The 16,922-nt window shown below is 40.7% G+C and overlaps 1 protein-coding gene across 11 annotated transcripts in view; it reads left to right on the plus strand.

Moving 5' to 3' along the window:
- The window catches only part of SCN8A (sodium voltage-gated channel alpha subunit 8), a 178,836-nt gene that overhangs the window by 95,207 nt on the left and 66,707 nt on the right, over positions 1–16,922 (plus strand). For all 11 annotated transcript variants that reach the window (XM_070495305.1, XM_070495307.1, XM_070495306.1 and 8 more), the window contains 4 exons: positions 938–1,001; positions 2,990–3,131; positions 5,100–5,306; positions 6,142–6,435. In XM_070495305.1, the coding sequence (XP_070351406.1) occupies positions 938–1,001; positions 2,990–3,131; positions 5,100–5,306; positions 6,142–6,435 (707 nt within the window). The remainder of the gene's footprint in view (positions 1–937; positions 1,002–2,989; positions 3,132–5,099; positions 5,307–6,141; positions 6,436–16,922) is intronic.

Below are 16,922 nucleotides of genomic sequence, written 5' to 3' on the forward strand. Positions count from 1 at the left end.
CCGGAACACCAGCCCTCACTCCCTCTCTCTCTTTTCTCCCCCTTTAAAATCAAAAATGAAACGTTCTGCCTTTTTCACCTGTACCCCTAAACTTTTGCTTTGAAAATCAGGCTTAGAAGCTTGATAAAAAATCCTTTTTTCCCCTCACTGGGTTACCTGAGATATTTAAATGTTTAGTTCAGAATATGCCTGGTAAGCTTGCTTACTACTAAGACCTTAGTAATCGATGTGGTCTCGGGAGTCAGGTAATCTGGTCGCTCCCGAGGTGAGCGACCACTGATCCTGTTACAGTTAAGGAGTTTTAGTAATTTCATTTCAGGAACCAGAGCGCTTGGGTCTTACGCTAAGGAGCATTTGGTGTGGTAGTACTTCCATAAAATAATGGGAGAAAGTTAGCAAGATGACTGTTGGTGACTCTTGAGGAAATCCAGGCAGTTAACTAGCCATCAGGAAATGTGGCAAAGAGGATTTCAGAGACACATACAGGAGAGGGAAACGTGCCTTCTAATTTAAAATAGGACGTGGTAACTAGTGACCAGGGAGGGTTTCCAGCTTGTCTTTGGTAAAGAGAAGTTTTAAGGATAGACGGATAAAGTTGTATAAAGGGATAAAGAACTCAGAAAATTCACTCTTCGTCCCCTCTGATTCAGGTACCAGAACCTGGCGTTTAGATTTGGAGTATGAGTGGAAGTCAGGGGTCTGTGAAAAGAACGTGGCATTAAGGGCTGTATGGCAGCACTTTTCATTTTTAAATATATATGTAGGAAAATAATTAACGGGAAAGAATTCTCATCAGGTTCCACTGCTGTCAGAGAAGATGTATATGAGCTAAAATCAATAGCTGTTTCCACTGGGGCTGATTAGGGACAGTGTGACCTTATTCTCTCATTCACTTGAATCTGCTGTATTCATTTCCTGCCTCTTCAAACTTTTCTAGCGAATTTTTACACGGTTCCTGGCATGCTGGAACCTTTACTCTGTGGGAACAGTTCTGATGCTGGGTAAGTAGCTCACCTAATTTTATTCTCATCCCTTAAAATAATGTGTCAAATGAAAACGGGCAATATTTTCACTTTTCTTCGTGCTCATGTAGTACCCTAATTGAGTCTACATATTGGTGGACTCAGATTTTCTTTCTGTTTCATATTTGTCCATCCCAGGTTGACATTTCACTGGTAGTTGAATGTCCCTGTAGTCTCAAGCCAAAATCAAAGATGGGAAAGACTAAGGATAGACTCTGTAACACCAGATATCTTGCCTGTCTCTTGTAGACTCCTCTCATTCTGTTGTAACACAGTTGATAAAATGTAGAGTAAGGACACTGTTTGGCTAGTAGGTTAGCACCCAAGGATGACCCCAAATATTCTAAGGCTTGACAGCGTGGATGAGGGAAAAGAGTAGTAGCATTTTTTTCCCACTTTTTTTTTTATTGTGGTAAAATACACATAATGTGAAATTTACTCTCTTAACCATTTTTAGGTATATAGTTCATTGGTATGGAGTACGTTCACATCATTGTGCAATTATCACCACCATGCGTCTCAAGAACTCTTCATCTTCCCACACTGAAGCTGTACCCATTAAACACTAACTCCCCATCTCGCCCTTCCCCCAGCCCCTGGCAGCCAGCATTCTACTTTCTGTCTCTATGATTTTGACCATTCTAAGTACCTTATGTAAGTGGAATCATAGAGTATTTGTCTTTTTGTGACTGGCTTATTTCACTTAGTATCATGCCCTCAAAGTTTATCTATATTTATAGCATATGTCAGAATTTCCTTCCTTTTAAGGCTGAATAAGATTCTATTGTATATATATACCACATTTATTTATCCATCCGTCAGTGGACACTCGGGTTACTTCCACGTTTTAGCTATTGTGAATAATGCTGCTGTGAACATGAGTGTAAGCCATACAATTTGAGTCTTGATTCTGCTGCTTCTTCCTCTAAGACTTTTGGCAAGCCATTTAACTTATGTAAGCCTCAGTTTCTTCATATATAAAATGGATTTAATGAGTCATGTTCTCCCTTCCTCAAAGGGTTATTGTAAGGATCCAGTTGGATAACATACATGAAAGTGCTCTGTAGACAGAAGGCTGTATAAATGTAGGGTGTAGTGTCATTATTCAGAGTATGTTGGTCCTCTAGGAACTGGTGTTTTAAGATGACCATGACCACTACAAGTCCATTTAATTTCTGTATTGAAGTAGATACTGGAAATTATGTTGAAATGAATATCAGATGACACTAAAAGAAGAAGAACTGTTGTAACTAAGGTCATGAAATCCTCAGTATGACGCAGAGTTGTCACAGTGAGTGTTAAGAGAACAGAGATGATTAAGAGGAACTTCCAGTCATTTGTCATTTGGGATCATAGCTAAGTTGAATTTGGTTGAATTGCACATTGATACCAACCTAGGATAGTCGTTCTCAAATTTTGACTTGCATAAGAATCACCTGGCATGCCTCTTAAAAACGCAGATTCAGGTGCCGGCCCAGTGGCGTAGTGGTTAAGTTTGTGCATTCTGTTCGGTGGCCTGGGGTTCGTGGGTTCCGTTCCCAGGCACGGACTTACACATTGCTCATCAAGCCATGTTGTGGTGGCGTCCCACATACAAAATAGAGGAAGATTGGCACAGATGTTAGCTCAGTGACAATCCTCACACACACAAAAAAGTGCAGATTCATGGATCCCCTGTCCAGAGCTTATATTGCTAGGTCTTGGGTAGAGCAGAGGAATCTGCATTTTAAGAGGCATGCCAGGTGATTCTGGCCCTAGGCTGTCCCTAGGACTTCTTTTTTGAAAAATGGAGCTGGTTACTTTGTTTCTTTCCTCTTTTTCTTTTCTTTCTTTCTTTTTTTAATTCCTGTTTGTTGGCCTGGCTCTATAGTTGATTATTATTATCTCCATAGTCATGGAGATGACTTGCAGCTGATGACTGGGTAAAATTATGTTGAAAAGCCTGGAACTTCCCCTTCTTTCTTCAGGCAATGCCCAGAGGGATACCAGTGTATGAAAGCAGGAAGGAACCCCAACTATGGTTACACGAGCTTTGACACTTTCAGCTGGGCCTTCTTGGCATTATTTCGCCTTATGACCCAGGACTATTGGGAAAACTTGTATCAGTTGGTAAGTAGTCCTTCTTTTTTGAGTGTTCCCTCTTTTTCTTTGGTGATAGAACTTGCATGAGGATATGTGGGGTTGGGGGCATTCTGCGTAAGACCTTTAGTAAAGACATTATACAGGATCTTAGGATGGTATTTCTCAGAGCCAGCTGGTTTGCAAAATTAAGTGAACTCTCCCAGCTCTCGTCTCTGTTTCTTGAATGCTCAGTCATGCATAGCTGTAGAGGCTCAGCCTCGACAGCCTCTTGCCTGGCCTGGGAATCTGCTCTCTCTGCCTCCTTCTTGTTGTTTCACCAGCCCCTCTGCAGTAGTTTTCCTTTTAGATATTTTGGGCTTAGGGAATCTTTTTAAGAAATATTAATTAAACATTGTGCTAAACACTATGCTAGTGCTAGAATTACAAAGATGAGGTTCCTATCCACAAGGACCTTGGAGTCTCAACATATCAAAATGTTTGAGATTTGTAACACATCTGGACTTGTTCAAGCAGGTTGTGACAGATTAAAAAAAAAGGGTCAGTACCATTCTACTCTAGTGACTTTGGGCAAGTCATTTAACTTTGCTGGTTGTGATGGAGAAGTTAGTCTAGGTGATTGCTGAGGGTCTTCTAGCTTAGAAATTCTACAATCATCCATTGTTTCCATTTGAACTGGCATTTGATGATGCCATTTTGAGAATGAGAAACATGTCCCACTCAGGCATGAAGGAACCTCTTTAATGGAAGCTTCTAATTCTATTCCCAGGGAATTCTTACTTTCTGTTGGACAGCTGAGAGTTCCCTCAGGTTCAGATCTGTCTCATGAAATATTTGTGGTTGATGCTAAGTTCCATTACGTATTTGTGGTTGAAAAGAATAAAGATGAAAATTAAGCAATAGTGGGTCACATATATAACCTAAAACCCTGTTGTTCTTTTTTCTCTTTTATTTAATTGTGGTCATAGTAGTTTATAACATTGTGAAATTTCAGTTGTACATTATTATTTGTCAGACACCATATAAATGTGCTCCTTCACCCCTTGTGCCCAACCCCCACTCCCCTCCCCCTGGTAACCGCTAAACTGTTCTCTTTGTCCGTAAGTTTGTTTATGTTCCACAAATAAGTGAAATCATATGGTGTTTGTCTTTCTCTGTCTGGCTTATTTCACTTAACATAAAACCCTCAAGGTCCATCCATGTGGTTGCAAATGGGGGCAGTTTTGTCTTTTTTTATGGCTGAGTTGTATTCCATTGTATATATATACCACAGCTTTTTTATCCAATCATTGGTAGATGGGCACTTGGGTTGCTTCCACGTCTTGGCTATTGTGAATAATGCTGCAGTGAACATAGGGGTGCATAAGTCTCTTTGTATTGTTGATTCCATTGTTCTTTGATGTTTATTTGCTCCTTCCTAGCGAAAGGAATAGTCCTGGCATCTTCCTTCTTCTTTTCTCCCCACTATCCTTTATGTCATATCTCTCTTTAAGCATATTATTAAAGGATAAGGAAGGATGTCACTCAAGATGACAACTTCCTGTGACTTGGACCTGATTCTAAAGATGGAATTTGTCTGTTAATTCTCTTTGAGGACCAGTAGATAAACGAACTGAAGTCTTGTATTCTTTTCTTTATACTTGTTTTAGATCCAACTGACAGATACAGTTCTTAGCACAGATCATTTTTTCCTTTAAAAAAAAATGAGGCATTTTTCTATGAAAGGAGTATATTAGGAGTATCTGGAAATGGAAGAGGACCTTTTTTGTCACAATGAATGAGAGGTACTACTGACATTTGCTGTGAGTTGAGGATAAGGGAGGCCATTCGGCCATTGGGGGAGCAATGTGTTCTGCAGTGTGAAGGAGTGCCACACAATGAAGGGCTGCCCTGTTCAAAATGTAGCAGTGCCCCTACAGAGGAACGTTAGCCCACAAGCTGTTTTCAACCTGGTTCATTTGATACACATGACTCAGAAAATGGTCTTTGTCTTTACAGACCTTACGAGCAGCTGGGAAAACATACATGATTTTCTTCGTCTTGGTCATCTTTGTGGGTTCTTTCTATCTGGTGAACTTGATCTTGGCTGTGGTGGCCATGGCCTATGAGGAGCAGAATCAGGCAACCCTGGAGGAAGCAGAGCAGAAAGAGGCTGAATTCAAAGCAATGTTGGAGCAGCTTAAGAAGCAGCAGGAAGAGGCACAGGTTGGTGATCCATTCCTTGGAATAGTCCTTCCTGCCAGGTGGCCGTGACTGAGGCCCCATGTGATTGCCACTCCAAGTGATCCTTTCTAGGCACATCATCAAATAGAAATCATTGATCTGATTAAAATAACCCAAGTAACAACTACAGATGTTTGGTTTAACTATTCTGTTTGTCTTAATGACCAAATTATTTGTCAATATGATCTTTTTTCGAATTTCTCAACTGTTCAGTGTTCACCTGCTATGACAGCTGGGGTGAAAAAAAGTGGCCAGAGCAGCTATATGGTGCTTCGTGTAAGCATAGCCTTTTTCTTGAGGAAAACATTCTCTGTGGTCAGAAAAAGTATTGATTGTAATTGTAGAGTAGATACAGGTAAAATATTAAAGTAAAATTTGAGAGACAAATTTGTCATCTCACCATCCTAACACTTTACCTTTTAATCCTTATCCAAATAAACATGTATTTTTGCGCTGTTGGGCCCAGAATGTATAATATAGTTTCTTAGCATTCATTTTCAGAGTTGCCCAGAAGGGATCCTTTGGTCCCAAGAAAGCAGCCAAGCTCTTGTCTGAGACACTCAAGAGAATAAATCCAGAAGTTCTCACCACTGGGTTCTGCTCTGATTATGTAGGGCTGTGTGCTGCGACACAAATTCAACTAGGCAATGGAAACAGCCAGGCCCTGGCCACCGTCTCCTCTGACAGGCTGGTTTTCCTTCCTCCTTTTTTCCCTCCTTTCGCTATCTATGGGAAGGAAATGACCTGCACTAATTGCTTGGCTTTGGGTGGCCCCAGTTCATTCTGATCTGGCCTGTTGCTCTGGCTTCTTCCCTAGGCTGCTGCAATGGCCACTTCAGCAGGCACTGTCTCCGAAGACGCCATAGAGGAAGAGGGTGAAGAAGGGGGAGGCTCCCCTCGGAGCTCATCTGAACTTTCTAAACTCAGTTCCAAGAGTGCCAAAGAAAGACGAAACAGGAGAAAGAAAAGGAAGCAAAAGGAGCTGTCTGAAGGAGAGGAGAAAGGGGATCCTGAGAAGGTGTTTAAGTCAGAGTCAGAAGATGGCATGAGGAGGAAGGGCTTTCGGCTGCCGGACAACAGAATAGGGAGGAAGTTTTCCATCATGAATCAGGTAAACTCTTTACACTGGGACAAATAAGCCTAAGAAATTCTGGTATTGCTAATCTCGCTTGATTCTTGCATTCCCCTTTGGTCTCACGTTCCCAGACCCCTCCCTGCATCTTCAGCCTACCTTTCCCCTCCGTGCTCCATGTTGTCTCCTCCTGGAGGAAGTGTTACCGGCTTATTAGGACCATTCTCTGCTCTGACCCTGCCCCCCCCTCCTCTGCTCGAAAGCCAGCCTCAAGACACTGGGATCACTTTGGCAGACTTGCTTCAGCAGTAAAGTCTTCATCACAGCAGCAAGCCTTATGTTCTAAAACATAGAGAAGAACTCTTAGCATCTGAACATCAGAATTTAGCTCAAACACCTCTGTTTAAGAATTACATATAATTGTAGGTTAAAAAAAAAAGTCATGAAACTCTTTGGGTCACCTTATTTGAGTGTGGCAAATTCTAGTAATTAATTATTCTAGATAGATAGTGTCATGCTGATAAATTATCCTATGGTAGATTAAAAGCCTCCAGTTTTACCCATGTTTGATAAATGAGGAAACTAAGAGAAGAACAGAGGAGAGAACTTATAGATAATTATTGAGCATTCGATTATTATAAATATCACATAATAGATATTTTTGGATTTCAAAAAACACCACAAAAATCCAATTCTTAGGCCATTTAGTTGCCCCATTTTAAAGAAATGCTGCAAAGTTTGTAAGGTTTGGAATAAATTATAGTTACTGGTTATGGCAGTATATCCAGTGTCTTTTCTTGTTTCCCAGAGATGATTCATTTTGCCTGTTCCTTGCGTCTCTCACCTCCTAGTTGTCTTTTACTAGTTCTGTTCATTTTATCACAGCAAAATTTCTTGTGTCCATGCCCTTCTTTCTATTCCTATTAATCCTATCTTGATTCAGACTTTTGTATTACTTTGTTCTGCTGCAGTTATCTGCTGCAGTTTCATTTCCTCCAGTCTTTCTCCCTCTCCTTTATGTTTTATATACTGTCAGCAGATCGCTCCCTAAAACATGGCTCTGCTTATTCATCACCAAGAAGTTAGGGAGTGCCTGCCACATGTCAAGGATTGTGCTAGGTCCTGGAGATTAAAAGGTGGTTAAAACGCCATCCCTGCCCTGGGGAGCTTACAGTGTAGATGAGCAGCCATATACATTAAAAAATTATTTATATAATGGCATCGATGGTATTATTCCATAGTTGAAATATGCTTTGGTGTTTTGGAGGGCACAAATCTATCTTAACCTGGAGTTTCAGCAGAGATTTTCTGGGGAAGGTAAAAATGGATAAACAGGAATTAGTCACATAATATATGTGTGTGTTGGTGAGGCAGCAGTAAGACAGAAGAAAGGACATTCCAGGTTTGGAAGAAAAGTACGTTCCAGTTAGGACATCCCAAGTTTGAATTATTTGTTGGATAACCAAGTAGAGAGGTGTTTTAGACACAGACAGTCAAATGATAGCTCATTTGAGTCTGAGGTTTTGAGCTGTGAGGTGGTGATTGAAACCATGAGACGTGATGAGATTGTATATTCAAAGAGATTGTGTCAGGTGCAAGAACAGTGGGCCCAGGACACAACTGCTAACGTTCATGAGTGTCGCAGGTAGAACTCATGAAGGAAAACAAATGAACGGTCATCAGAGATGCTAAGAGAACCAAGAGTTCAGTGAAGCCAAGAGAGCACAGGGTTGGAGAAGGCAGGAGAGTGATCAATGGATTGAAATTTAACAGAGATGCTTCCTGAGATCAGATTGGAAATGTCCTTGGATTTGGCAATATAAGTTATTGAGAACTTAAAGACATGTTTCAGTCCACCGTAGGGATGGATGCCATATTGAGTGGGAAATGGAGACAATGAGTGTAGACTTCTCATTCAAGCTTCTTTAAGGAAGCTTTGGGCGAATATCAGCATTTTTATAATCTGGGGGTAGGGGAGCCCAGAAGAAGGGGAAGTGGGGGTAGAAAATGGAGTAGGATAGAAAAGAAAATAGGGCACAATCATGGAAGATGTGATGTCTAACAGGAAAGGGGCACCTTGTCCCTCAAAATGTCAGGAAAATAGGGGAGGGTGGATGTGGATAAGTTTGTAGATAGGGAGAAGAGGTTGAGGAAGGTGATGCTAGTTTTCAATAATGTAGGAAATTAAAAATCTTATTGAAGGGAATGGGAGGTTGAGTAGGGGGTTTAAAGAAAATATTGACAGTTTAGAATAAGTATTAAGAATGGGAGAGGAAATTCCCCTCATCAGATTCACTCTACTTATTAATGAAGTCCCAGCCCTTCAGCATGGCATTCACAGCACCCCAGCCTTTCCCCTGGACTCCAGTCACTGTGCCCCTTCAAGCGCCCTGTACTTAACCCAGAATGAGCTCCTAGATGCTTCTCACACATGGTGTTTGTTTTCTACCCTCTGTTTAGCTCCAGAAACACCCTCTCTAAGATGCCCTAGTTTTCCACCTCTGAATGTCCACATCATACTTATTCTTCATATATTTATCTCAAGAAAACTTCCCTAACTTCCCCAATGGAATTATCATTTCACCTTTCCATTATGTTTCATACATCTCTCTTTATGTGTTGCTTTTTACTGTATATGGTATTATATTTACTTATGTTCATATCCTTTCGTCTCTTAGAGAAAGTCCTAAAGTCAAGGCCTGCTTCTTTGCTCATGGCAAGCATTCAGATATTTGTTGGGAAATGCATGGAGGACTTTTATAAATCTGATTTAACTCCTTCTGGGGCTTCTCTGTGGCCTGGAGCCATCTCTGTCTCACCTTCACCACCCTTTCTCTAGTTCAGCCTCTTTTGGGGAAAAGTATGATTGCAGCTTTGTTGTAATCCAGCCCTTATCTTGAGAGCCATCACTGAGCTGGTTAATGAATACCTTAGTGCTGTTAACACTTTGCTGTTGAATGGCCTCTGATTAATCTATAGGCTTTAGCACAGAGTTGCACTGATTGCTCCCTAGCTCAAAAAATAAAACTGGGCTTCTTAGATGTCCTGCTGTGCATTAAAATGTTCACTTCCTCTAATTTCCCCATCTGAAAAAATTGTAGATTCCTAGAGGCCATGGATGACTGCCAAGAAACCCCACACGGTAGTAATATTCTTTGTCCCAGGACTGTCCTGCAGTTTCTCTGAGTTTATCTGAAAGAGTGACTGAGGAAACTGAGACCTAGAGAGATTAACTAATTTATCTGAGATTACTAGCTCGGAAATGTCAGTCAAGATTGCACCTTCTGACTGCAGAGCTTGTGGAGCTAAAGGCTACCCAAAGTCTGTCGCCACTGGTCCCCGCTCACCTGCACACGTACGTGGTCATCTCTTCTTTTGGCCTAACTGTGAATGTGGCTTCATCTCCCAGGGCAGTTCAAGCATATGTCAGCTCCCTTTACCACCAGAGCTGAGACCCTTTTAAAACATCTGCCCAACCCATCGCCTGTCTGTTTCTCTATAAAATTACTGCTGTGTTTTTAGGGCTTTGGACAATTGATAAATATTAGTTGAGTCCATTTTTGCAAGATATTTTAATTATTCTGTTGCAGCAGTTCTCAAACTTTTTGGTCTTAGGACCCCCCTTATAGTCTTAAAAATTACTGAGGATCCCAAAAAGCTTTTTTAAAATGTGCCTTTAAATTATCATATATATATTATATAAATTATACAAAATTATACAAATTATACAAATTATAATTAAGAAATGTAAAAATATTTACTGATTTATTTTAAAATAATGATAAACCCATTGTGTGTTTAACACAAATTGTACATATTTTTGTAAAAATTAACTTTTACAAAACAAAAAAATTAGTGGAAAAAGTGACGCTGTTTACATTTTTGCAGATCTCTTTAATCTGTAGTTTAAGTATAAGACAGCTGGAATATACCTGCTTCTGCATTCACTTTGTCATGATATGTTTTTTCTTTTGATTTAAGTATTTGAAGAAAATCTAGTTTCATACAGATAATAGTTGGAAAAGGAAGGAATATTTTAATAGCCTTTTCAGATAATTGTGAATATTCTTCTTTGTTGCGATTCCAAAACTGGACAGTGGTAGTTTTTTAATGGTTAGTTGTAGTGTGGGATCCGATATCAGTAACTTGGTGCTGTGTTACATTAAAACTCTCTGTTGTATTTTGCACCATAGATTTTTAACTCGTGAATGATTTATAGCATCAAGCATTGATCATTTAGGCAATCCCGGGTCACTGAGTTACACAGATCTTCCAAGTACTGACACACAATATTAAAAATTCACGTATGTTATTATCACTACCAATCTCATCAGAAAAGTCTTTAAATACTGTGAAACTGCCAGGCTCACAGAGTTCAGTGTGTACTTGTGAGAGAATGAGAGTGATAAAGGCAGATATCATCTTAGTATTACTTTGAAATAATTCTGACCGCATGAGCCCCCCTAAAAGGATCACAGGAACCCCCAGGAGTCTTTAAGAACCACTGCTGTATTGGAAAGAAAAAGTGAAATATGGCATGGAAATAGAACATTTAAATCACCAATTTATCACATTCTAAACATCCCAGTCATTGTGAAGCCTCATCTCAACAGACAGCTGACATGAATACCTGGAAATCCCCAGTTAATTTTTCTGTGGGATGTAAGAGCCACTCCCTCAAATCAAGAACACCTCGGGGCCAATCTCCCAAGCAAACACCTAGACTTAAGATGGCTTTTAAGTTAACTGTGATGTGACTGCCTGAAAAGGACCAGAAGCTCCTGGTTGGTTGACAGGAAAGATTTTGAAAACAGGAAGTAAGGCCTACCCATCTCAAAAACTAGTCTGGATCCCCAGAGTTAATAGAGTCATCGGTTCTGAGTCATCACTGAAACCCTCTGGTCCAGGGAGGGTGAGACTGGGGAGGGGCTGGGGTGGCCGCCCTCAGGATGCATCTCCTTAGGGAATGGGCTAGATCAGGGTGGGATACTGGGTTCTATGAGAAATGGAGCAAGTCGTCTCTTCTCCTTCATTTATTTCAGTCAACTCTTTTGCCAAGAATGGAACAAGGAATTAAAGAATAATAGGTAATTGTTTCCTTTTAGTGTATATTGTCTCAGGATCCTGATTTCTAAGCATTTGTAGGTCGCCGAATTGATCCTCATCTTCCTTATCACTTTCCTGTCAGTTAGGAGTAGTCTTGTGTATTAGAGCTCATATAGTCTGCCATGTTTCCTCAGAGGCTACAAGTTTCAAGAGAGTAGGGACCATGTTGTATGTCTCGTTCACCATTGTATCCACATCACTTAGCGAACAATAGATATTTAATGATCGTTTGTCAAATAAATCAAACCTCCTTCCTAACGTGGGGATCTAATGTACCAGGCAGTTTCAGCACCCAGCATTAGCCTCATGTAAAATCACGGACTCAGTCCAGGGAAGCTTGCTAGGAAAAGTGAGGCAGTGACCCAAAGCAGGTATGGGACAGTGCTATAGAATCCAAATACATGTTGATTAAATTAAACATTGTACCTACGATATACAGGAGATAGAAAGGTGAATGAGGCAGTATGTCCTTAAGGAACTTGTCATTGGTTAAAAAAGAAGAGATAGGGGCCAGCCCGGTGGCGCAGCGGTTAAGTGTGCATGTTCCGCTTCAGTGGCCCCAGGTTCGCCGGTTCGGATCCCGGGTGTGGACATGGCACCACTTGTCAAGCCGTGCTGTGGTAGGCATCCCACATATAAAGTGGAGGGAGATGGGCACGGATGTTAGTTAGCTCAGGCCCAGTCTTCCTCAGCAAAAAGAGGAGGATTGGCAGTAGATGTTAGCTTCGGGCTAATCTTCCGGAAAAAAAAAAAAAAAAAAAAGAAGGACAGAGAAAGTATGGATACAAAGAACTTTATGTAGTAAAAAGTAGAACATAAGTACTCTGAAAGAGGGGCTCTGTGCTGTGGGAGGGTTAAGGAAGCTTGAAGAGGAAGAAGCTGAAGGGCTTGACCATGGAGAACAGAGAGGATTTCCACAGCTGAAAATGGAGTATGCCCTGGAAATGGAGAAAATAAAGACCTGAAGGCAGTGTGGCTGAATGGTAGGGTATGTGGAGGAAAGAGTGAGGAATAAAATGGAAAAAGTAAATTAAGGTCAAAGCTCGGAGGATCTTGAATGCCATTCTTAGGACGTGGAGTGATGACGTTAAGGGTGATCATGAGTTTTAGCCGAGGAGCCAAGGACTGCCTGAATCTTGTCTTGTCCTGGCCGTATTTGTGTCCATTGAGGCCCTTAAGAGAGAGAGATATGCCCAAGCACAGTTAAGTGACATCTAGGCTTATCCCTGAGCCGCAGTGCTCTATGTTAAACTGCAGTGAATATGTGGGTGGAAGCTTAAGGATGCTTCCTGTCCCCCATAAGCCCAATCCCGGGTTCTTACCATATTAATCATGGTTTTTATTTTCTGTGTTTTATGATGCTTAATATTTTAGGACCCTTGCTGGCTGGGGAGAGACTCCCTCCTCATGCTAGTTTAATTCTTAGAGATAGTAAACAACTTGCCTGGAAGTGTGCCTTTCATATGCACATCAACCAATCCAAAACCTGTCTCGCCAACCTTCTCCTTTTCTCTAACTCTCACACAGCAAGCCAATATTGCCCCTACCCTCAGTCACTCCAGGGCCAGGTGCTAGACAGCTAGGACCATCCCTGTAGCCCCGAGTCTGCCTGAAGTTCCTCGAACTATCCAGTCCTAAACTTGCTCAAATGTGCTTGTTCTGCCTTACCCATTGGAAACCACAGGAAAGGCTCTGGGCCGTGCTTTCCCCTCACTCCTTCTGCCTCCTGACTCACCCTTGTAGCTCCAGGAGCCCCTGCGTGGCATGCCATGCTGCCCCTTCCCTTGGGATCTATAGGTAACAAACTCTTCTTTCAAAGGCAGTTGTCTCTCTCACCTTACCAACCTGATTAAAACAAAATCATACGCTTATACCATCTTCTGGCCAGCCGCATCATTTAAAGTAGTGCTTCTTAAACTATCTGTGGTGAAGGACCAGTTTCTGTTTTTCCCAATTCTTCATGAACTGATACAATTGTAAAATATAATACCAATAAGTTTCTAGAAAAAATTATCACATTTTTTTCCCCAAAGGTTGGCACCTGAGCTAACATCTGTTGCCAATCTTTTCTTCTTCTTCTTCTTCTTCTTCTCCTTCTTCTCCCCAAAGCCACCCAGTACATAGTTGTATATTCTAGTTGTGAGTGCCTCTGGTTGTGCTATGTGGGACACCGCCTCAGCATGGCCTGATGAGCGGTGCCATGTCCATGCCCAGCATCCAAAGCAGTGAAACCCCTGGGCCGCCGAAGTGGAGTGGGCAAACTTAACCACTCGGCCACGGGGCTGGCCCCATATCACATTCTTGTATGTTGTGACAATGTCTAATTACTCTAAAAGTTTCTAAATGCTTCTCTCAGATTTTCTACTTGTCTCATTGCAAACCAGTAGCGGGTCAAATACTAGCATTTGTCCATGAATCACACTTTGACCACTGGTTCAGGGACGTGAATCAGTGGGGGTCCCCAAACATATGTGAGGAGAGGAATAGCAAGCAGTGAGCTGGAGGAGGCCCTGATCCCTTTATGAACCCAACAACGTGGAAGAAGGAAGTATAAGAGCCGGCTACATGTGTGCGCTTTTAACACAGTGACACCATCCTCTCGTAAATGAGACTCAGGAACATTCTGGAATCTGACTAATGCAGCTGCTCTCTGGGGAGGGATAGGGCAGAAGAGCAAAACAAGTCAGAGAGATGGGGAGAGGGGTCAGAGGTGTTACATACCTGCATCCTCTTTTCTAGAGGCCTATAGACAGCATATGATATATATTTAACAATGACATTTATATAAAATGATCTATGTTTAGTGGTTTTCTTGATGTGGCCCCCAGTGATCAAATTCATTTATTGTCTCAGAGATTTGTGCATTGCTTCAAGCCAGGGCAGGAAAAGACCACATAGAAAGGGAAATATAGGTGGGAGAATGGCGTATGATGGAACTAGAAATATCCAAAGAAAATGTACCAGTCTGGGCACAGGAGCTTTACACATTATAGCAAGAGACTGAAACTGGAAGCATTTTGAGTCTAGAACCAGAAATGGAATTCCAGGTAACAAAAAGATATGAGTGGAAATGTTAAAGAGGAGCCCTACAGCTCTTCCAGGGTTATCATCAAAAGTATTATTTTAAAAGGTTTATTTAGCACTTATATGCGTTATATTGGCAGAGTCCCAGCCCACAAAGCACTTCCACAGTGGAGCCATTTTACAGGAGGGTTAAGGCCTAAACTTTAAGGCAGAAGTCTCATATGGTTAATTATTTTGAAAAGTCCTTCACAGTCATAATTGGGCAAACTGAGTATCTCAGGGTAGTAAGGAGGGTTAGCTAAGGTCAGTTGTTTGTCAAGTTTCTTTCTCTTAGGGCAGGACCCCAAAAACTGGGGGTGTATCCCCTTGGGGCACTTGAAGACTTTCCAAGCACTGTTTTAAGGAAGCTGATTCCCAGCTCTTTAACTTACACATTCCTGTGCCCAAGGTTAGCCCTGCGGCCCAGAGTCACACGGTGCTTCTTCCTATTTCCCTTTCACAGCCAGCCTTCTCCCACTTTACAAAAGGAAGGCATACCTGTCCCTCATCCCCAGTCTTACGTGGTGCATTGCCCTGAGCTATACAAATCCTTGTGGTGCTGAACAAAGGGACAACTGAAAATATCAGTGTCTGAAGTTTTCTTTAATCCAGGAAGCGTAAATCCATTGTAAGGCTTTATGAACTTACCTCTCTCTTACATACTTCTGTTAGGAGTAAAACACAGAATTATAATCAGGGGTGTTGGGATGTTTGAAGTTCAGGAGCCACGTAGTTGTCACTGAGATACATATTAATACATTTATTCAAAATGAAAAATTAGGGGCCGGCCCGGTGGTGCAGCGGTTAGGTTCGCACGTTCCGCTTCTCGGCGGCCCAGGGTTCGCATCCCGGGTGCGGACATGGCACTGCTTGGCAGCCATGCTGTGGTAGGCGTCCCACGTATAAACTAGAGGAAGATGGGCGCGGATGTTGGCTCAGAGCCAGGCTTCCTCGGCAAGAAGAGGAGGACTGGCAGTAGTTAGCTGAGGGCTAATCTTCCTCCAAAAAAAACAAAAACAAATAAATAAAATGAAAAATTAGGTCATGCTTTTTCCAGTGAAAGTAAGTCTGATTTTTCCAGTTGCTTTAACAGTGAGGACATTACAAATTTTCATAAATTAAATGAGGTAAATCTGTGGCTTTAAGGTTTTGATGAAAATATCTTTAAAGCATGTGATAAGATAAAAACATTTTATTAAAAAATGTTGGCAATGATGTATAGAAATTAACAGCATTTTGATTATTCCAACCTTTTCTGTTGGGTTAACTAAGGTTCTTTTAAGTAAAAGTAACCCGTATAATTATTAGTAAATAATAAATAAAACCTTTCTGGTATCCACAGAAATCAGGGAGTGGAATGCTTCTAATAACTAGATAATAAATCCTTTGGCAAGTTGGGTGGTTTTCAGTTCTTTCAACAAACTCGAAAGCAAAACTAATTTAATTGTCAACCAATAGATTAAAATAAATTTTGCTGATAGCTTACTATGTGATTTTGGCATATAATTTGGAAGGAGTTCAAAGAATTGAGTGACATTACTATAACAAAATTCTTTGGTTCCAAGATACTATGTATTTATGTGAATAAGGTTTCTCAGCACTCAAAATCTAATATTAGAAGGGAGGGAGTTGATGTTGAGCCATGTCTCATTCTAGTAATAAGCAATACCATCTACAAATATTTAAACACCAAAAACACCAATTGAAAGAACAAGAACCTCATCCATCTCATTAAGAGATACATTTTAATAAAATTTTCTTTTTAAGCTTAGTAATTGCTTATAAAATGTATAACATATTTTTATATCTTGATCAGTTTTATTAATAAGAATTGTAAAAAAAATTTAACCCAGGAGAGTTTTTAAAATTTCTTACAGACTCATGGTCAGAGGAAAATTTAAAAATTTTTGAAGTATAGTTTATCATTTTTGTTGCAGAAAAGTATTCAGAGGTGGTCAATAAAACACATTAAAGTATAAAATATATATTAGCATAAAATTCTCTAGGGAATGTGGAATGGAAGTATGAGTTGAAGGAGAAAAAGAAATGAAAAGTTTCTAAGTGGTAAAGGGGAGTTTCATTTTAAAATAGTGCTGGGAATTACATAGTTTGCAAATATTTAAACTTTTGATAAAAAAAATTATGTTGACTTTAAAATGGAGTGGGAGGGGACATAAATAATTTTCAACTGAAAAATAACTTTTGAAGACCACTGTTGGCATAGTACTTGACCTCCAGGGCATGTCCTCATTGAGAGAATGGCAAGTGATACCCACTTTTAGATTCTCTCCTTTTTGCCAAGTGTGGCATAGAGGCTAACTCGAGTAAATTAAAGGCACACTCCATGTGAGCCCACA

This window comes from Equus asinus, chromosome 22, assembly GCF_041296235.1.
Source record: "Equus asinus isolate D_3611 breed Donkey chromosome 22, EquAss-T2T_v2, whole genome shotgun sequence".
Taxonomy (NCBI): Eukaryota; Metazoa; Chordata; class Mammalia; order Perissodactyla; family Equidae; genus Equus; species Equus asinus.